The 22656-nt window shown below is 42.8% G+C and overlaps 1 protein-coding gene across 6 annotated transcripts in view; it reads left to right on the top strand.

Moving 5' to 3' along the window:
- The window catches only part of BCL2L11 (BCL2 like 11), a 46465-nt gene that overhangs the window by 13494 nt on the left and 10315 nt on the right, over positions 1-22656 (top strand). For 5 of the 6 annotated variants that reach the window (XM_090281748.1, XM_090281746.1, XM_090281747.1 and 2 more), the window contains one exon: positions 18358-18467. In XM_090281748.1, coding sequence (XP_090137874.1) covers positions 18358-18467 — 110 coding nt within the window. Of the gene's footprint in view, positions 1-18357; positions 18468-21426; positions 21669-22656 lie in introns of those variants that run through there. The other variant, XM_090281745.1, reaches the window with a different exon arrangement.

Here is a 22656-nt window from a genome sequence, read left to right as displayed (position 1 = left end):
TCTAGTAGTCCTCTCAGTTGTTGAGAGTCCTGTGTTGAAGTCACTAACTATAGTATAATGGTTGATTTGTCTCTTTTTCTTTTAAAGTCTATCAGATTTTGCTTTGTATATTTTGAGGCACTGCAGTTTGGAACTGAGAAATGTTCTGCCTTCCTGTTGGATTGATCATTGCTATAAAGCCCACTTTATCTGATGTTTATCAGGCTTTATGTAAAAAAAAAAAAAAAAAAAAAGAGAAATGATTTAATGTTTACAGGGTATAGCTTTTTCCATCTTTTCACTTCCAACCTACATGTGTTCTATTTGAAGTTTTTTTGTATGTAGCATCTTGACATAACATTGTTTGCCAAATTTATCTTTTAAATAGTGTATGTACACCACTTACATTTAAGGTATTATTGATATGTTAGGGTTAACACTGCCATTTTATTATCTTTCTGTTTCCTTTGTTTCAGTGTTTTTTTCTTTTTTAAAATTACTGTGGTTTACTTGAACATTTTTTAAGAGTCCATCTTGATTTATTTATAGTATTTTTTTAAATGTATTGCTCTGTATAGTATTTTAGTGGTTTTTCTAGAAATTACAATATACTGGTATCATGTTATCAACCTTTTATGACTTAAGCTGCAGTGCAAACACCACTTTCCTATATGTCCCTTTACTTGCCCCATTTTTCAGATACAGTTGTCTTAAATATTTTCTCCATACACGTTAAGCGCCATATCAGGTCATGTTATATTTTTGCTTCAACCATCAAATACAAGTTAGGAAGTTCATGAAGAATAGGCTAATTTTTATTATTCCCATTTTCCCCCATTACAGTAATTTTTCCTTTCTGGAATTCTCAGCCCTCTGTTTCCATTTCTGTTTAGAGGACTTCCTTTGGTCATTCTTCAGTGATAAGCCTGCTGGCAAGCAATCCCCTTAGTTCTCCTTTGTCTGAGAACGTCTTGTTTTAGAGGATATTTTCAATGGATATAGAATTCGCCATTGACAGCTTCTTTTTTTACTGCTTAAAAACATGCCACTTCCTCTGACCTTCATAGTTTCAGATGAGAAATCTACCCTCCTGTGAATTGCTCTCTTATAAGTAATGTGTCATTTCTGTTTGCCTGCTTTCAAGATTTTTTTCTTTGTCTCTTAGTTTCTGGAAATTTAATTATGATGTCTTATCTTGGGTTTCTTTGGGTTTATCCTTTTGGGGGGTTCACTCAGCTTCTTGAATAAATAGTTTTGTGTTTTGTGCCAAGTTTGGGAAGTTTTCAGCCATTATGTCTTTGGACACTTTTTCAGTCCCTTCTTCTCTCTTTGGGGACTTTGCTATAATCACACAGGTCCCTAAACTCTGTTTTTTCATTGTGTTTACTCTCTGTTCAGCCTAAGTTCTATCAATTTGCCCTCATTTCCACTGATTTCTGTCCTTTGTCACTTCTCTGTTATTGAGCCCATCCAACGAGGGTTCGTTTTGTTTTTTTCCATTGTATTTTTTGCCTGCCTCTGCCAGGTGAGGTGGAAGTTCAGATACCCCCAACCCTTGGCCTTGCTGGGTTTTTTTCCTGTAAAAGGCTGGCACTGACCTGCACTGCTTCATTGTGTCCAACTAGGGTGTATACTTGGCTCCACATAGCCCTTGCTGACACCTGCAAGGGGGGGGTGGGGAAACAGTGGAAGACAGATTTGCAGCCTTGTATCAATGGGGAGGGCAGAGGGGTTGAGGATGTTAAAGGTTCAGCTCCCCTATGCTCTTTGTTTACACCAGGGTGGGGGTAGTGGAGTGTCAATCAGTCCTGCCTCCCACCGCTTTGTTCCCATCAATGATGCTGGGTAGAAGTTCTCCTTCATGCCAATGGCGGTAGAGGCTCAGCTTGCTGCTGGGAGAGGGGCACTAATGCCACCTGGAAGGGGAGTCAGGCATCATTGCTTCCACTGGGAGGGAGAACAGTGTGTGGAGATCAATAGCCCCTCTGGCAGGGTCTTGCAATCATCTCTGCTGCTTCTACCACTCGGGGAATCAGCAACCTGCTTATAGCCTGCTGAACCCTCCTCTCTTCCTCTGTGTTTGCGCCCCATACACCCAGCCCCGGTGGTGGATCAGAGCACCAAGTGCTGGGATCAGAGGAGCACCATCTCGTGGGTTGGGCACAGCTGGAAGAGCAAGTCCCCACTCATCATCCTGAAACCACAAGTCCCACCTTTGGCAGGAGTTGGGCAGGTGTTGCCAAAGTGCTTTCCTTTGCCAGGCCACCATTCCCCCCAGTCCTTTGGCTGGAAGCTCAAAGGCTATCCCTGGGCCTTTTTCTCTTGGTGCCCGTTGCCCCCCCCCCCCCCCCCTTTGAGACCTCTGTAGTCCTGCGGTGCCCTGCCCGGGTATGTGGAGGGCAATGAGGAAACCGGGACTCCAGCCCTGGGTCCCCAGGCAGCCCTCCGTCCTCTTTCCCTGTCAAAGTTTGCTTGTTTATTGTGTTATGTCCAGGGTTTTTAGTACTAAAGGAAGAACCTGGGGCCTGAGTGGAACTAGAAATATCTGTCTTCTTGTATTTATGATTGGTAGTGATTGGCTTTGGCTTCAAAGTACCACTTAGAATTTTAGAAATCCCCTCTTTCACCGTATTTCTACTCTCTGGGTAGAATAATAAACTCTTAACATTAGGAAGAGATGTAGCCATCATCTGGCCACTCTTTGCAAATAATAACTATAGTATCTATCATGTTGACCCCACCCCCCCATTGTGTGGCCCTAGAGGTGTACCCCATGAGGTATGTTCCATGCTGTTCACAAACATAGGTCCTCAAAACATCTGGGTAGCTTAGTCTGATACCATGTGCTGTAGGGGAACTTCTTATTAAAGAACATAGTTCCACATGATTATACTATATGGCAGAAAAAAGAGATTAATCATCCTTTGTCTTGTTTTATATTTTAGTGGGGGTGTGGTGTTAGATTTGAAGGTATGCACATACTTATAATTGCCAGTCTGATGTCTGCCTCCAGACTGCGTTGAAAACCACTGAATTGCAACTCTCACCCAGGGCCTGAGTCTCCTGATAGCCCTGGTGTCTGGTCATCCAGCCCGCGCTGGGAAGGGACTCCCCATGGACCACTCCCCACCAGCCTCCGAGTCACCCCCATACCGGAATTCTGATGTCTCCATTCCATCTTTGTTGGGTCAGCCTCAGTTTCTTGACAGTTGTTATGTGACAAAATTTTCATCCTCTTTCACCTTTTGGTCACTGTTCTCTGGTTCTGCTTGCTCAGTGACTGGGACCTGTGCTAGGGCATGTGACTTAAGACTGCTGTCCTCTGTGGAGGTCCTGTTGACAAAGACCTAACATCTGTTCTTTTAAGACCACAAGGATTCAGTCCTTGCTGTGCTGGGTGCTGGGCTATAAGCACAGTGCCATCTACCCACCCTCAAACCCTACTCTGCAGACAAAAAATGCTAACAGAAACTGCACAAGAGGGTTCGTCATGGCATCACTTATACCAAACAGCTACTGACAGACGCACTGGTCTGGGAACATCTCTAAACTACTCCTACTACTACTACTCTGACGTGGTGCCATCTTAATGGTGTTAAAGAGACTAATGACATGCAGAAATGCTCCTGGCATAATATTAAGTTAAACAACTACAAAATTGTTAATATCCTAGGTCTTAGTCCCTTTGTACTGTAATGGTAATACCACAGATAGGGGCTCACAGTTCTGGAAGCTGGAAGTTAAGATTGGGTGCCAGTGTGGCCAGGTTCTGGTGACACTCACCTTCTCCTTGTGTCCGCACAGGATGGAAAGAGCAAGCGGGCTTTCTGACCTCTTAACAGGGTACTAATCCCATCATGGGGGCCCCACCCTCAGGACCTAATTACCCCAAAGGCCCACCTGCAGATGTAAACTCACGGGAGCTTAGATTTCAACATAGGAGTTTGAGGGGGACACAGACCTTTACTCCATAACACAATTTCGTGTTCAAGAAATTTTCAAGCATAACAAAAAGCTTAGAAGGAAATATATCAAAGCATTAATATTGAATGTTTTTACATTCAAGTTATAGGTGTTTTTTTTTTTTTCTGTGTGCCTTTTTATATTTGCAAAATCATAACTAGCATTTATAATGGAGCAAATCTAATAAGTAGCATATTTTAAAGTTTTCTCTCCATTAATCTTCACTTTTCGCATGCCAGCAGTGTCATCATGGCACTTAGGTCTTATTTGTGCGGTTCATTTATTTGCGTGCCATGGCCTTTAACTTGGTAAAGATTCCATCAGGTGAAGCACCTGCATTCGATGGGGTCCCAGGTGGACTCTGCACTGGGGGCTGTGGCTGCCTTCCATGCAGGGTCTGGATGGGATCCTAGGCATCCCTCCAACCCGCCAAGCCCCTGGCAGATCTGCGAGTCTGAGCTTTTGTGTCCTCATTCATCAAATGAGGACAGAAGTGCCTGCCTCCCAGGTTCTGGGGAGCTTTCACGTAACCGATGGAAATAAAGTGTCTGGTAGGAACTTGGTCACTCATTTGTCCTTGCTCCTTGTGACCTATGGATTGTCAGTATGCATGATGGTGACGAAATTTCTCTCCTGCTTCCCTTGGCAAAGAGCTGTCATTTCCAGTACAAGAAGCTCATAAGGAAGGGAATTTGTCCAGAAATGCTACCATAATTCTAACTCCCCAGTCCCAAAACTAGCAAGAAGGAAGCAAGTCTTTTCTAGAAACTGGCCTGGTTGAGGGCGTGTGGGGATCCCAGTGACTTCTGATCTGCCAGTGAATCACATGTCACGTCACTCTGAGCAGAACTCTAATTTCAGTGGGAAATTTTGGACCATGGAGTGACACCTAGAAACTCATACTCCGCCTAACAGTACTGGGCCCATGTTGGGACTGCCAACTTAATTTGGCAGAAACTTCACTCTAGTTTAAGGTGTGTACATATTTGGAGTAGGAGGTCTGGAGGCATAAGACAAAGCCTAACCTCTTTTTTCCTGCAATCAAAAGAATGCAGCTTTTTCACAGTTGATGCAGATTGTTGCTTGTTGATGTAACGTTAGAAATATTCTTTGTTGAGTAGAATCATGAATTTAAAACAGCTTTTCCCTTTTCTCTGAGGGAATTACAGTCCCTTGGCTATCATTGATTTCAATTGTGGTTTTTGCTTCTAAGTTAATGGTGAATCCTTGAGAACTTTTTGTCAGGTACTGAGGTGTGATGAACTGATACAAGCTATTAGTACTGATGATGTATCACTAGTGGACAAGTTTAACCCTGTTTGTAATGTAGTAATGTTAAACTAAAATGGTTACAAGAGTTTTAGGTATTTGCTTAGAATGAGTTGGTGTCCCTCAAGTCCTGTGGGAAACCCAGATTCATTCTTATTTCCTCTGATCTCTACTCTGGACCAAATGCATGGTTTATAAGCGGAGTTGTGGTTTGACAGTGGGAAGGCCAGGCCTGAGCAGGCGCTGGTGCGAGCGCTGGGCCAGGGGTGAGGGTCAGCGCATGTCCCTTCCTCTCACCTCTGCACTCAGAGTGGACACAGACCCACTGACTGCGTGTGTTATAGCTGCAAACCTGAGACTGGGAACTTTGTGTCACTGTCTGAGTGAGAAAACAGAATCTGGTTTGTAAACTGGTCCACTTCTGGTGTTGGAGCAAAGCTTCACCCTGGCCTTGAGCATTCTGCACAGTCCATATCACGTTAGCTTGGACTCTGCGGCCCTTCCTCAGGAATGCAAATGGTTTGAAGTGAACATTTTAAAAAGTGGAATCAATGATTTCAATCCGAGAGGGAATGTGTATTAAAACAGATTCTACAAGGCTGTCAACTATCTTGAGTGCCTCTGGGACCTCTTTTTATCCCCCCCAGTATGTCGCATTTCTGGACCAGAGCATGCTTCCCATTCCAGTGGCCTAAAATATTTTAATATAAGCAATGTATAGATTTAAGCTATTTATTAACTTAATGAATAATTTGAAACGTAAGTGGGAGGGATCTATTTTTATCTCTTGAACGTGCATCTGTGAAGGTGTTTACTGTAGACAAGCTTGACAACCTCAGTTTATTGAGTTATTTTTGTACATAATAAGAGTGCTGGAGATAAAACCAAAAGTTTCTTTTCTTATTTGTTTTTTAGTCCCTTGAGAAATTTCTTAACACAAAGTATGAATTCTGGATACATAGTATGTTAAGATATGTACTGTGTTAAAATATGTTCGAATTTAAATCTTAGTTTTACTTAACGCCTAAGCATAAATTCTGCTGAGCTAGTAAAACAACAGACAGACTTCAGAGAATGGTTTAATACATAGCAGGAGTACAAATACTTGTAGATTTCATTAGAATTTGGGTAATATTTAATGCAGTGTGCAAGTGCCCACAGTTCCCTCTCTCTTCACTAGATATTACGGTGTATTGTTTGAAGCTTAGAAGTGTGTTGAGGAAAGCCTGGCAGACATAGTACACGTGCTCTTGTTTTCTCTTCAGTCCTTTTTCCTGGTAGTGTGGCACAATCGTGGGAGTGGAAAGTTCCAGTGGGCCCCCCAGTCCAGTCTTAATCGTTGCAGAGACAGCCTCTAGGGGCACGTCCTTCCACCTGGCTGGGGACCAGTGTCCCTTCCTGATAAGAGGAGGGTGTGGGCACTGAAGGGGTCGGGTGGTTTGCGCAGACTTAGAACAGCCCTAGTGTCATCTGTGTTGCACAGTGGGTTTTTCAGTCCACTGGTTCAGTAGGAGTGGGGGAACACCCTGGCTCCCCTGGAGGGCCCTCGGGGGTAGGGGGAGTGTGAACCTGAAAGGATAGAAGACCTTGGAAATAGCAGCTTGCAGAGGGTTCTTCATATCTCAGGCTCATATGTGCTAATGGTGCTGTAACCTCTGTTCCTTTCCTGTGTGGGGCACAGAGCGCGCCACCTACATGACATTTGGTGGTTTGCAGACTGGGCCAAGGACCCTCCCTTGGAATTGCTGCATTGTGCACAGGTTAGATGGTTGTCTGACTGGTTAGTACAGGCTGGTCAGTGGGTGAAGGATCTCGGCTCATACTGCCTCTCTGATCAACCTTCCACTGGACCACTGAGACAGACGCTTTGTTGGCTACAGTCTTCTGTTTGACAGAGCATTTTAATTTCTTTTTATTGTTGTGTTTCTACAAAAGCCTTCACCTGTGTCTCTTAGAGGTGGGCTGCACGCTTTCAGCATAAGTGTGCTCAGTCAGGACACACAAGTTTTTCAGGTTTACTAGGGAGGAGTCAGACAGCCCAACTGTGACAGACATATGCTTTGAGGACAAATACTTAAACACTGTAAGATAGTGTCTGGAATTGAGGTGGAAAATTCATTTTTCTTTGATATAATTTGGGGCTGTTGGCTTATAAGTGGGAAGACTTCATTGTGCCTCATCCTGCTGGTGTGTGTGGTCACTCATCATGTGTCTGTGCTGACAGCTGGTGCTCCACTTGGTGTGTGACCATGGTAAACTTCACCTGCATCAGACTTACGGTTTCAGTGTCAAAGCTGTTTAAGATGTAGCTTTTTAGAATTCTGTTTCTAGGTCTTCTCTATCACTGAGATGAATTGCAGTAATGTTTGACAGCCTTGATGTGAATATAGGAGATATTTTTGTTACATCTTTCCTGCTGTCAGTGTTAAAGTTCATAAAGGAAGCCACACTTGCTCCGTAGTCAGAAATTTTTATATTTGTAGTTTAAATTTTCATTTCCTCCCCAAGATCTGATTTCTGGCTAAAACAACGTATAGCTACCAAAAGCTAGTAACTTCAGATTTCTTAACACTTTATTTCTAAGGAATGGGCCTAAGTACATTAATGTATGGAGTTTGACATTTACTTTAAAAAGATCTCTAAAACATTTTTTAAATAGTTTTGATGGAGTAAATGATGAAATAAATTATCTGTATAGGATATTACACTGTTAGGAGAAGGGATTTGGCATTTATTTCTGTCTTAAAGCCCAGAATTGGTCTTCATTTGACTGTACTGAGTGGGGTGGTTACTTTTATTTGTTTTTCAAAATAAGATGGCACAGTCAAATCCTCTGCCATCATCTGACAGGAGTCTTAAGACTACAGAAATCAAGGTACAGCTGTCCTGGTCAGTGAGGCTGAGTCAGTGGAGGGAAAGCAAAGACAAAGTCATGTCCTGTGTCCCACCCTGGCCAGACCCAGTGCAGACCCTGCAACATGCCACTCAGAGCAGCAGGCTTCTGGAGCATGCTAAGGGGACCAGGGTGGTGATGGATGGTCTTCCCACAGCTCGTGGTAAAAGAAACATGGGAACCGGTTTGGGGAATGTAGTGGCAGCTTCATTGATTAAAAAGCAGGGTGATGATTGAGAGGAATTATAGGTTCTTTGTAGCCCCAGGGGACAGAATCAAGATTGGGGTCAGGGTTAGAAGGGAACATTTCAGTTTCCTGTGGGTAAGAACTTTGTAGCACCTGATGCCCTTCAGTGAGGACTGTGGTACTTTAGGAAAAAGTGCTGTGTCCTTGAAGTTGGCACCAGGCCAGGCTACCATGCATCAGGGTGCAGAGGCTTATACACACACAGGTCTCCACTTGGCGCGAGGTGCTGGGCTTCTGCTGTGACCAGGAGCTAGGCAAGTATGTCTTTGGGACATAAAACTTCAGAGTCTGGGTTTGCTCCTGGCATGTCACTGGCTTCTAGCAAATTCGTAAACATGTGGGGGACTGCATAGGCCGAGTTGATAACTAGGTCTTCTGATGCTGAATAGTAAATGACTAGAGAGGCCGAGCACATTGGTCAAAATGCCTTTAGAGTTTTAGTTTATTATAAGAGATTGGTAGTGGTGGGGAGGAAAAGACACCCTGAATGCTAGTTTCCAGCTTCATGGCCTGGTTCACTAGCAACTTCCAAATGGTCAGCCTGGAACTTGATCAGAGCAGGGTGTTCTGACTTTAACTCATGGCCACATAAAAGTAGTGGCGGTACACGTTTCCAGAGTAAGTGTAAGAAACACTGGTTCCGTGTTGTAACTTCAACATTATGATATTCTGTCCTAGCAGCTGTTCATAAAGTACTCTCATGCCGCTGCCTACAGTTGACGCTGGGTACCAGGGAAAGATGATTAGCAACTTCCTGAGCACTGATGCTTACTACCGTCACTTTATTTCATTTCTAATCACTTTCATTTTCATCTGATGGCCCAGTGGAATTGATAGAGGATTTATCCAAAACACAAAAAATGATGCAGATGAGAAGTAGACCCAGTGAGAGGGGTGTGTGTGTAAAACCGGATTCCGACTCATTGATGTCTGAGAACCAGCGGAGCTGGGGGTGATTCTGGAGCAGGTGTCATGGTCTGGTCACTCAGGCAGGTTTTTGAAGGAACCTTGGCAGGCTGGTTATTTGTAAGCTGTGGATAACTCTGAATTGATAGATATTTCTGAAGATGCTCACTTAAGTAAGTAGACTGTTGGGTTAAACAGACATCCCAAGATTTTTATTTTTCCTCACGAAGGTAGTCAGTGGCAGAGGCAGTTCTTCCTCTAAACCAGGGAACCCTAGCCCTGACCCCATGAACTGCTATCAGTCCATGGCCTGTAATGAACTAAGCCGCACAGTGGGAGGTGAGCGGCCAGCGAGCTGTCAAAGCTTCATCTGTATTTACAGCCATTCCCTATTGCTTGCATTACTGTCTGAGCTCCATCTCCTGTCAGATCAGCAGCAGCATTAGATTCTCATAAGAGCGTGGACCCTACTGTGAACTGTGCATGCGAGAGATCTAGGTTGCTCACTTCTTATGAAAATCTAATGCCTAGAAAACATCATCAAAATGAAAAGGGAACCAACTGCATGGGAAAAATTTTTGCCAGTGATACTTCAGACAAGGGTTTCATTTCCAAAATATATAAAGAACTTATATGACTCAACACCAGGAAGACAGACAGTCCAATTAAAAAATGGGCAAAGGACCTGAATAGACGCTTCTCCAAGGAGGACATACAGAGGGTCCATAGGCATATGAAAGGATGCTCAACATCACTAGCCATCAGGGAGATGCAAATAAAAACCACAATGAGATACCACCTCACACCTGTCAGAATGGCCATTATCAACAAATCAACAAACAACAAGTGCTGGCGAGGATGTGGAGAAAAGGGAGCCCTAGTGCACTGTTGCTAGCTAGGAGTGCACTGGTGCAGCTACTGTGGAAAACTATGGAATTACCTCAAAAATGGAAAATGAAACTGTCTTCTGATCCTGCGATTCTACTGCTGGGACTATACCCAAAGAATCCTGAAACACCAATTCAAAAGAACCTATGCACCCCCATGTTCATAGCAGCGCTATTTACAATAGCCAAGTGCTGGAAATGGCCTAAGCGCCCATCACTAAATGAGTGGTTAAAAAAACTGGTACATTTCCACAATAGAATGCTATGCAGCAGAAAGAAAGAACTACCTTTTGCAACAGCATGGATGGAACTAGAGAGTATTATGCTAAATGAAATAAGCGAGGCGGTGAAGGACAAATACCATATGATCTCACCTATAAGAGGAGCCTAAAGGACAAAACAAACAAATGAGCAAAATGGAACCAGAGATATGGAAACAGGGAACAGATTGACAGCAACAGGTGGGGGGTGAGAAGGGGGTTAAGGGAGGAAAGAAGTGGGAAGGCTCTAGTCACCATGGACATGGACAACAAGGTGGGGATTGACTGGGAGCAGGAGTGGGGTGGGGCAGCGGAGAGCAATGGAGGAAAATTGGGACAACTGTAATACACAATTAAAAAAAAAATCTAATGCCTGATGATCTGAGGTGGAGCTGAGTCAGTGATGTTAGTGCTGGGGTGTGGCTGCAAATAAGATTATCATTAGCAGAGGTTTGACTGCACAGAGACCGTAATAAATCAGTTGCTTGCAGACTCATATCAAAAGTCTTATCAATGAGTAGCAAATGACAATTAAGCTGCATCTGGTGGTAGACTATGAAACCAACCCACTCCCCCTTGCCCCCTGGTCTGTGGAAAAATTGTTTTCCACAAAACCGGTCCCTGGTGTCAAAAATGTTGGGGCCACTGCTCTAAACGTTTTAGAGTAGCTCTTTTGGAATCAGTTTAGTGCTGGTTTGAGATCCTACAAAGGAATGGTCTTTTTCGGCTTTCAGCTAAATGAGATTTAGGGAATAAAGGTGGACAGCCCCAAGATGTTAGCCCCACAGTCCTTGCTGAGTGCACTCATTTGCCCAACTATGTTCTGTTGTGTGTTTAAAATTAAAACAATAATTTCTTCAAAGCCATACATTCCATGTCTCTCCAGGGATAGGCATCCTTTCTTAGTTCTGAGTTGAGGATTGATTTACAGCTTCATCCATGTTGATTACTTTAAAATCCAATCTTGATTCTGCCCAGTATTTGTAGATTACTGGGCTTCTGAGGACAGTGTAGAGTGAATGTTTTCATGAACCTGATTATCATTTTTGGTTCTGCACTTTGCACTTAGTAGTGACATGATGGGAACTCAAACAGCCGCCACCCCTTAGAAGTGAGAGCTGCGTGGTCCTGTCCCTCAGATGAGACCGCAGTAGTGGGAGTGCAGGTATGACATGAGCACCTCCCCAGCGCAGGTCCCATGAGATGGCGTTCCCCAGTACCTCACCGAGGAGGGGACAGCTGGGTGTTGAAAGGGTAGTGGTGAATCTCATGATGCTGCCTTCCATACCTTTGAACACCTGCCTTGGTAACAGCAGGGTGAAGTGGTTGAGTGTTCAGTAAAAACCAGAAGGTTTGGCTGACTGATGTTGAGTTCACTGTGAATTGAGAATCTGTTTTTTTGTTACCCACCCTCACAGGCAATGCTACAGAAAGCCCTTCCTGAAAGCCCCAGCCTAATTTCACTATCAGCCACTTAACCACAATATTAATGTTTTCAGTGGCTGAGCTTTAAGCAAGATTTGAAATTACTGTATTGGGTTGGAAAATAGTTCTGTAACTGAACCAGAACAGTCTGTTAATTAAATAATGCACGTATTTTAGTAACTTGAAGTTCTTTCGCATTGAAAATGCCCTTCTTCTCAAAAGTCTGCTCCATCATTATAGAAAAATGGATTAATTATTATACCTCATAGTATTTTTTTTTTCCCCTATAGGAAATAATGTGACCAGTAAATGCTGGATTTCAAAAAAATTATTTCTAAGAGTTTTGATGAAAGTGACACTAACATCACATTTTTGACAAAATTGCCTGTGCCCAGTACAGTAGAACTGAAGTTTTGATAGGGGGCTTTGGTTTGAAAACCTAGACCTCCCCCTAGGTTGTCCTGGCTCAGAATGCTCCCCCTAGGTTGTCCTGGCTCAGAATGGTGCCGCTGAATGGGAGGGAGCTGGCCTTGTGTGGCCTTCAGGTGACAGCACCTGAGCAGTTTTACTTTAATTAAGAGCAGTTTATATTTTGTTGTCTTTTTTTCTTTTTTAATTGTTTGTTTCAGTGCCACATTTATGGAGTAAAATGCTTTATTAAATGAAGAAACTACATTTTCTATGGGCAAAAAATGTACCTCATCAGAATTCCCCCCTTTGAAGAGTCTTTACGTTCATGTAAAATTGCCTTAGAAGTTGAAACTTTGACCTTTCTGTGTAGTAATAAGGGCCTTTGTTTCAAATAAAGATGTATTTTGTTGCTTGGGTGTTGGTATTAATGGTTGTTTGGCATCTCACAGATGGGAAAGTAAAATGTTTATGCCTGATACTTGTCTTATAAAGTAGAAATGGAAACATAGACTCTCTTTTTGATATGTAGACTGTGTTATTAGAATGGGAGTAGTTGGGTTGAGTATCCAGATGGGATTAGGGGACAAAGGGTGAAGAGTGTGTTTTTGAGTATTCCCTGCCTTTGAACCCCAACCAGCTTCAGGTGCACGACACCTGAATTTCTTTCATGTTGTGCTCCCTGATGGTGGGACAGAATTAAGCAAACTTCATTCTGGTTTTGATCAGCACCACTGTGGGGCTGACAGGCTGGCTCTTTAAGGTTGTTTTCATGTGACATGACACCAAATATGATAGTCACTGAGATTAAAATAGTACGGTTAAGAAAAAGCTTAACTTTTTGATGAGTAAATTTAATGATATTTTAGGAGAGTATAAGGCATGGATTTTTGAGACCTGGAGTTACATTTTGGGTTTGCCCCTTACTGTTATGCTTATGTGACACAGACACATATGCAAAAATAATATCCCAAGCATTCAGTTTCCTATAAAATAATACTGATCTCAAATAGAGTCAAATACTGACCATGTTCTTACTTTCTGCTGTATCTTCTACCTAGACACAATTTTGCCCAGCAAACCAAGTGTCATCCTGTTAGAGAGACCTCTAGAGAGACCTCTGATCACCCTAAATTAGCATCCCAACCCAAAGGTACTCTCCACCCCCTTTAGCCTGCTTTGATTTCTCTATAGTGCTATTTCTTCCTGACCTTTAATATTTCATTTCCATAAGATCAAGGATTTTGGTCTTATGTTTTGTTCTCTGCTATATCACGAGAGTCTAGGATGATGACTGGTATGAGTAAGTGCTCAATTGTATTTGTTGGATGAATGAATAAATTAAATTAAATGATTCACGTAAAATACTTCATGATACCTGCACATGGTAGGAACTCAATAATTGTTAGCAATTACTATATCAGTATAGGAATTAGGAAACATACTCAATTTTACATGTTCCTGGTCTAAGACACTTTTAGGCAGTGCTTCTTTGTGTTTTTATTTTTTTAAAAATGTCTTCAAGCTATTCTTAAAAGGGTATTTACCAGTTTTACACTTCACTTGATTCATGTACAGAAAGACATTTTGCAGATTACAGTTATGTGGACATGAGAAAAAAAACACTTAATGCACCAACAAAACTGACTAAAGTTTCAAAAGCATGCTACCATCACTTAGACAGGGATGGAAATTTTATTTTCTAGCAATTGAGATGGTAATTGAGTTATAGATGCTTTGTCATCTCAGACCTCCCAGGGAAGAGTGGAAAAGAATTCAGCTTCTCAGTAGTCATTGTAAAACATTTATTCTTAATTTATGTAATCTAGTTAATGTGGGTCTTACCTTTTTTATTATCTTTCTTTTAACCTTTTTTCTTTAAATATTTGCTCAAAAGTCACCCTGGAGATGAGGCCTATTCTGAGCACAGCTCCTCACACACACAACCCCACCCTGCCCCTGAACTCCTGCTCTGCCTTGCCCTGTTTTATTTTTTTAAACCATATCACTTAGCACCTTAAAGTTATTCTGTAATTTACTTATTTACGAGGTCTGTCCAGAAAAAGTCCAACCATTGTTAATATAATGAGAATGGTTTGCATGACATCACTGTAACCTGGCAGCCAAGAAGAGTGGACTGGAATGTGCATGGATGAACAATGACGACTTCACTGTACTAGTCAGTGGGGGCAGTAGACACTCTTGCATGAACATGTGTGCTGTGTGGCCATCACATTCAAAATGACTGAATCATTAGAGCAGTGAATCTGCATCAACTTTTGCATTAAACTGTTCATAAACTATTCAGTTGACTCAGAAGGCCATAGCTGTGGGCAATGGGTGATTGATGGCTTCATCACAGCAATGTGCCCACTCATGCATCATGTCTGGTGTAGAGTTTTTTTGCGAAACATCAAATCACCCAGGTAACTCAGCCTCCCTACAGCCCAGATGTGGCACCTTGCGACTTTTGGCTTTTCCCGAAACTAAAATCATCTTTGAAAGGGATAAGGTTCAGGAAAATGCAGCAGGTCCGCTGATGGTGATTGGGAGAACTGTGTGAGGTCCCAAGGTGCCTACATTGAAGAGGACTGAGGTGTCATTGTCCTATGTACAGTGTTTCTTGTATCTTCAATAAATGCATTTGTTTTTCATAATACACGCCTGGATACTTTCTGGACAGGCCTCGCATGCTTATTGTCTGTATCTCTCCAACTGAGTGTAAGCTTCATGGGGGGTAGGAATTTTTACCTATTTTGTTTATTTATGTATCCCCAGGGTCTAGAACATAATCTGGGACCTCATAGAAAAGAGAAAAAAAAATGAAAGAAAGACCTTCTATCACTCCCCCAGGATAGAATATATCTTGTCACTTAAGAAATAGTCTCTGAAATTTATGTTAAAAATGCACTGAATCAACTGAGATTAAGACTACCTTTTTATAATATAGGAATAAGATTTTTTTTTTAATTACTCAAAATAGATTTTTTTGTTTTGTAATCTTAATTTATAACAATACATTCTATGTATATCTTTGCTAGGTTTTATTGTAGGCTGAGTGTTGTCATTAACTTTAGGTTTATAGATTGAAGGAACCAGAACAGTATTTGTCTCTCAGAAAAAGAAATAGTTATTTTAAAAGCCAAATGGTGACAGATGCAGTTAGAGTAGCTCAGGCAGATCAGTCTCCTTTGAAAAAGCTAATTTACATTGTGTTCACTATTCTAGATCAACTTTAAAACAATACACCTAAGTGTACAATTGGCAGCTCTCTTATTGACCTGGTGTTATGGCCAGTTAGTGTGTGCTCAGCCTGAACTAATTCGTTATCCTTGGCCACTATGACTCTGCTCACTCATAAATGTTCTCTGAAGACACATCTGGCTCCAGGACCTCTTCCCCTTTGCTCAGTATTTCTCAGGTCTGGTCTCTGTCTGCACCAGAGTCACATGGGGAGCTTGCAGGTCCAGGGCCTCCCACAGGCATACTCCCTCCTGTCATCCTGCCTCACCCCTGGGGTGTGTTTCTATCTGTGTGTTTACAATAGCAGCTTATTTAAGCTACTGAACTTGTCTTTCGTATAGAAGAAATGTCTATTTATCTCCTTTACTTCCTTCCCTGAAACAGCTGGGCCTTTATCTCTAAGGAGAACGGTTAGATTTGGCCACCAAGGTTGCGTGTTTCCTTTTTAGCTGCTGGCAAGGTTGACCCGTTCCCCAGGTCCCTCAGTGCTAGTCTAGATTTAGCTGACTTCCACCTGGACTGGCTTCTTGATGGTGCTCTGGTTGGCTGTCCAAGCATGAGCCAGACCCTGTCAAATACATACACTCATCAGACTTCCCCTACTGCTGAGAGAAAATAACCAGGGAGTGGTTTTCTTTTGTATCAAGTATGCTTATAAGTATCCTTGTCCAGAGGAAACATTTAGTTAAAATTTTGCATTTAATCCACAAGCATGTTAGCTTTGTAGAGGCTGGGCTTGGCCTCTTTGGTTGCTGTGCCCAAATCACCTGCCAGGACAATACCTGGCATGTGGGTATTTGTAGTTGCGGTGAGTTAATGACTGTCTTGATTATCAGGTAACTTCCAACAGTTTTTACCAGTCCATCATCTTTGCAAAACACAGTCTATATTTCACAGATATTCTTTGGATAGTTGACATTTTCTTTATTTCTGACTCTAGGATTGAAAATAGGTTACTCTTAAAGAAAGCCATGTGTAGTGAGGAATCAGCAGGTTCTGAAGCCTGGAGAGGTGGGTGATGGCTCTAAGTGGCCAAGGTTGTCCTGCTGGTGGCCTGGTCCCTGCACAGATGGGCAGGTTCATCTCCCTGCAGGCTCTGGTGTGAAGTAGGTCTAAGAAAGGATGATTTCCTCCCCCTCAAGGGTGAGATAACTTTTGAAAAGCTTCATAAGTGGAAAAAATTCTTGATTGCTGTTAATATGAAAAAACAGTCATGATTTGGTACCTGTAATGTGGTCAATCCTTAAATAGCTATAAACCCAGGAAAAGGGAGTCAGCTATTACATCACCTCCTGGCATCACCTCTACCCTGAAGTTGTGTATTCTGTCAATTTAGTCATTTAAAATTTAAATTGAAGAGACTTCCATAGTAACAGTAGAAATATTTGCGTGACAAAGGTTTAGCCAAAGTGATTTTTTATGTGGTTGGATGTGTGTTCAGGTGACACGCCTGGCTTACACTGAACCCATCTCCAGCATGCCTTCCTTTTCCAAGCAGTCCCCTAGCCCCGCTTATTCAGAGTGCTGGTAATTCTGGAGAGGATCTGTGCATGTCTTTTGTCACCCCCTCCCATGCAGCCACCCCCCACACAGGGTGCCCTGCCCCTTGGGTGGCGCTGCATTTGCAGGATCACTGTGGAATTCACTTCAGTGGGAGCTAGGGGACAGATAGGTTGGGGCAGTAGTTTTGAGAAGACTTGGTAAAAACTCTTCAAGGAGTCCACTTTTAAGTGCTTTTATAGAAGCTGTGTCAACATCAGTTTTATTTATAATGATAAATACAAAAGCAATTTTTTTTACAAAATTACAGAATAGAGAGCTATATTCATGTTATTGTGAGATCTGATTACTGTAGGTTTTAAAATATTTTGTGATGGTCGAAATGGAACATGAGTGTATAATTCCAAGTAGTGCCATGTGCCAGTTAATAGGAAGTTACCATGTTGCATGGTGTGAGCTGTTTTAGCCCATGAGTCTCATTGCTTCCTGGGCCATCGTTCTGCGCTGCTCTCAAGCTTGGACAATGGTTCTTCTAGGGGCACGTGGAGACTGTCTCCCAATGTGTGGTGGGGTGTTCTGATGACTCAGATTTTTGTTCCCCTTCATTTCTGACTGTCACATGGCTTTAATGGCTCTATTAATGACTGGGTGAGGACATGAGTGACAGCTTAATGAAAGGGAAGCCTCCGTCTTTTTTCTTCAACAAAAATACCTTTGCTCTTACAACCAGAATATTTTCTGTCCCACATGGGGTTGCAGACTTGGCTCCATTGGTTGCGTTACTACTAAGACTAAACCTGTTGTCAGGCTTGAACTTGGCCCTGTGGTGGCACTCGTGAAGACAGTGCAGCCCTGTGCCTGCTGCCACAGAGCAGAGTCACTTGGCTTGCCTGTTGTCACTGCTTAGGCTTCACTTATTTTGCTTGAATGGAACAACCATTTTTTCTCATACTCCTCTGAGATATTTGAAGTTTTTCCTAGGAATTTTCCCTTGTATTAAGACCAAAGCAGTTACCTTACCATCCACCTTAATTTTTAGGTTCTCATGTGTTCCAGTATATTTCTTTGATGATATTTCTTGTACCATTTTTGTGTGTGTTTGCCTTTCTGAAGTGAAAGTATGTGACAGACCAGGAAACATTTGAATTTTGTGGGGCTGGATATCCAGTTTTGAGAAAGGAAATTGTTCCATGTTTCTTACTCTTTATAATCAGACTATGGCAGACTATGCCACGATGACCTATACTGCATTATTGTAGCTCTTAAAGTCAGGGAACTCCAGAAACATGAACACACGTGTGAGAGGGGCTTGCTGCCAGTGGACCTGTCTATGTGATCCGTGGAGACAATATGATTTTTCTTTTTATTCTGGTGCAGCCTCCAGACGGCAATCTCAGGCCCTTCCTGCAGACCTGCGCCCGGAGATGTGGATTGCACAGGAGCTGCGTCGGATCGGGGATGAATTCAACGCTTATTATCCACGAAGGGTAATAAGGTTTTCTTACTTACCCTTCTCCTCACACTTTCCCTCGCCCAGCCATCAGAATGAAGGGACTGGTAATCATTTCATGTTTGTTCTGGAAGTAACAGGTGCTTCTGCCTGTGACCTACCATTGTTCTTGCTTTCTCATTTTCCATTTGTATTATGGCTGAACTGAAGTGATAGTAGTTCAACAGAACCCAGTATAAGGTGGCAAAGGGGTCCATAAGCACACGTCTTAAACCTTCGTGCTAATCAGGGTTATTTATATGTTTGGAGTAGTCCCACATAAATGTTAACATAATTTTCAGTCCATACCATGTGTGTCTGCACTCCCTTAAGTCAGTTTGGGTCAAAGTTAAAGGAATGTTTAACTTTCCATCCTCACTCCATCAAGGAAATGATGACCTATGGTGTGCTGGTAATGTGGGTCAGAGCAGGGGACGTTGTCCTTTTAGCCCCATGGCTGTCCTTGGGCTGTCACTTATTGAACTGTATTAGGATTAGGAGGTCATTCATTAATAGCCTGACCTCAAGTTGACTGCCACTTATATTTTTGAGGTGTGCTGTTGATTTTTTTTTTTTTATTAAGCCCTATGTCTTATTCTGTAGACACAGTGTATTTTTGTGTTTTGCTCAGTGTCAGTATATGTTATCATTTGGACACTTTTTTCCCATGAAGACTTCTACACATTTGTAGGCTTTAACTTGGAGAGTTACATGGGGCTCTCATGAGCATGTTTGACTACTTCCTGTAAGGGGCTCACTAGCCATTATGTGATATCATGTGTTTCTGGCTGGTTTACATTTTCTTTTGAACAGGCATGTACGAAGGTATTTTTGTTGATTTATCTAAAAGGAAGACACTTAAATCTTATTTTGTAGAAAGTAATTGTTAATATTCTTTCTTACGGTGTCACTTTCCCTTCTGGCTCCTTTTCTTCTGAACACTGTCATTTCATCTAAGTACCTCTTAAAGATATTTTTAAATCTGTCCTTCTGGAGGGAGGTCATGTTTAGTCACCCCAGTATTTCTATCCTGCACTAAGTTTTAATGCTGTTGCTAGGTAAATGGATGTTACCTGTTAATTGCTTTCGATCATTCTTGTTTTCCTGTCCATATATGTACATTGCCTTTCAAGCTTTTTTAAACACCTGAAGACAGTTTCCCATTACAAGGGAGTCTTTCATTTTTTCAGTGTAGAATCTCCATTAGGGTGTTAGGGACTTTTAGAAAAGTCACATTGGATCCTCTTCACACCTTCCTATGGGAGAGAGGGTGTGTGTATGGTGTTTGATGGGAAATGTGCTGCAATAGGATTCTGTCATTAAGTGGGAAATGTTGCTTAGGAATTTCTTAGATAACTGTCTTCAGCTGGCAAAATATCTGGCATCCTATATCTGACATGGGCCCCTTCATAGAACATAAGTTCCTTCTCAGCCTAGATCTGAAATGGTAATTGGTTTTTTTGGGCGAGGGTGATTGTTTTATGATTTGTCAGTCATGTTACTGTTTCCCCCGTTTCCTCTGCTGTAGTTTCTCTGAAGGGGCTTCAGTGTCACCATGTGTGGCTAGGCTGGGCTCTCCTGCTGGACTAGGAGGGACTCATCAGGAACAGGGCCCAGTATATGCAGGACGCTAATCCCTATGCTGAGTTGGGGGTACACAGGTCCCTTTTCAAGAGGGGGGGCTGGGTAGATCCAAATCCTGATTCTGGAATTGTGCCCATAATCCAGCAGGAAAAGGTCATAGGTGTACATGAGCTTCTTGGGGTGAGTCTCTAGGCGATGAACTGGCAAGTAGGCTGGGCCTGCCCCTTCCTGTCTGGAGGCGGGTTTGTAGATGGCCTTGGGACCAGATCTGACTTGGTTGGGGCTGCCCCAGAGATGAAGCCCTTAGGCCCTGGTGCCTTCAGTGCCTGGGAACTGAACACCGAGATACATCAGCACAGCTCTACTCCTGGAGCTGGATCAGAGCCTTTGGCCACAAAGCTGGGTGTGTTTAAGGATATTTTGTAATACTTTCTTTAACCTTACATGGAATACCAGTGACTACCAAACTTTCCCTAGAACCTGCCCAGATGGATCTGGTTGACACCCCTCCATGGTGTGGTTAATGATGAGACAGACATGGGCTAAGGATAGCATGGCGGTAGAGCACAGCCATCCCCTCATGTAGGCTGTCAAAGAGGTGAGCAGTTCTAGTCGCGAGCAGATGAGACATGGCCATTAGGTTGTCTTCATCACCTCGTCTCTCCACTGCGGTGAGATGAGAACATCCATCAAGTCATGTCCTTCTTCTTCCTCCTCCCAATGTTGTATCAGTTTAATGTTTAAGATGTTTGTGTCTGTTTCAGATATGTAACCTACTTGTTCTTAATGTGATTAGTAAAATAAATGGACATCTTATTGCTGTATTTTGCTATATTTTGTAATTGTGAATCAATGCCAAAATGCAGTTGCCAATGTAAAGGACTCGTTCTAAGTCATCTGGGATACTGGCGGGGAGAAGTAGGGACCGACAGACTCTAGGGTATAACCTGGTTTTTCTAAAATGGAGGGAAATATATTCTCCAGATTTTGTAAGTAGCCAGTTCAAAACACCAAACTGAAACACAGGATAGTGACTTAGTGACCCCCAAAGCCACAGATGTCTGCCTTTGATATTGTCAGATTAAATAGTCTGTTGTTTGCAGTCACACTGATGGTTTATTGTTGAATATTGGGGGGAGGAAACGGGAGGTCGTTTGGGAAAGTGATGTATTGAATTTATGTGCTGGCTTCACATGGAAGCCATTACCTCTTGGTGAGTACGTACCTCGCCACACTGCTTATGATAGATTTTAGCATTTTAAATATTTGGTGTCTCTTTGCTTTAATACCATGACAGTACCTTTTCTGAAGTGTTGGTCTTTGATTGCCATGAGCCGTGTGAAGCCTGACAGGATATTCTCCCATTTTTCCAGTAAGAGCAATAGAGGAAGTTGTCGTGTAGTTGTCATGTATTCAGGCCACATCAGGGCAGTGGGGCAGCGTATGACATGGAGCTGTGGAGTCTGAATCCTGGAAGCGGGAGTGAGGCACAGGTGAGCGCAAGTCCACTGCATGTTCCCCATTCCCCTGTGACTCAGTGTAATCGCCCCAAACGACCTCCAGGGCAGAATGACATCCCCCTTACCCCATCTGACAAGAGCTTCACCACTCCACATTGGGGCTATTTTTGTAATTTTTTGTTTTGAAATAACTTCAGACTTACATAGAAGTTGAAAGAATAGTATAAAGAGCCCTCTTTTGTCTGCTACCACCATTCCCCCCTGTTAACTTTTCACCACATTTGCTCTAACACTTTTTCTCCTATACCTGGGTACCTGTTACTTTCTGAAATATATGGGAATAAATTGCAGATATGATGCACCTTTACTCTTAAATACTTTTATGTATATTTCCTGAGACTAAGAGTATTCTATTATGTAACCTCAGAATAGTAATCAGAATCATACCATAGTAATGTTGTGTGATTGGTGGACCTTATTCACACGTTACTGATTGTCCCAATGGTGTATGATGTATGTTGTCCTTGGTGCATCACATCAAGAGGCGCAGGATGCCCATGTGTCCTGCTCCTGGCACTCTTGTGAAGGTGGTGTTCTCAGCTGTGGTCAGCACTTTCCGGTTAGTAATGGGAGGGAAGTGTGCAAAGGAGGGAGAGCTTCCCTCTCTCCCCTCTGTGTTTGTTTTCATTTATCAACTTCAGTTCATGGGTCCCTGTTAAATTCAGTGGGTTGTTATGTGTTACACTCCATACTTACTTTGATGCTCAAGCCGTCACAGATCTGGCCAGTGGCAGTGGTCTGTGGCATCTTCACCTTGCCGTTGAGCATTGAAGCGCTGTGGTAGCACAGGCCCGTGGGCAATGTTGTGGGACTGTAGATGGATTTGTGACTAAATGACCTGCACCCACACGGTCCTGGTGGTGTTCTGTCATGGCTCCAGGACTCTGCGGGGGAGGGTGAGGACCACAGGTGATCCCAGGGCTGATAGGCATTGTCCAGGGACAGGACTTCTCAGAGAGGCTGGGTCTCCGTTTGAGGCTGTATGAAGCGGGAGTAGCTTGCAGGGAGGTGAGCGGCGCGGTGAGTGTTGCCTGTGCTTCAGCAGCTGCCCCTTGCCTCTGCCTCTTCCTAACAGGTGGCCCC

This window comes from Furipterus horrens, unplaced genomic scaffold, assembly GCF_987537825.1.
Source record: "Furipterus horrens unplaced genomic scaffold, mFurHor1.1.pri manual_scaffold_6, whole genome shotgun sequence".
NCBI lineage: Eukaryota > Metazoa > Chordata > Mammalia > Chiroptera > Furipteridae > Furipterus > Furipterus horrens.
The sequence above is the reverse complement of the archived record's forward strand: the minus strand, read 5'-3'. Positions and strand labels throughout refer to the sequence as shown.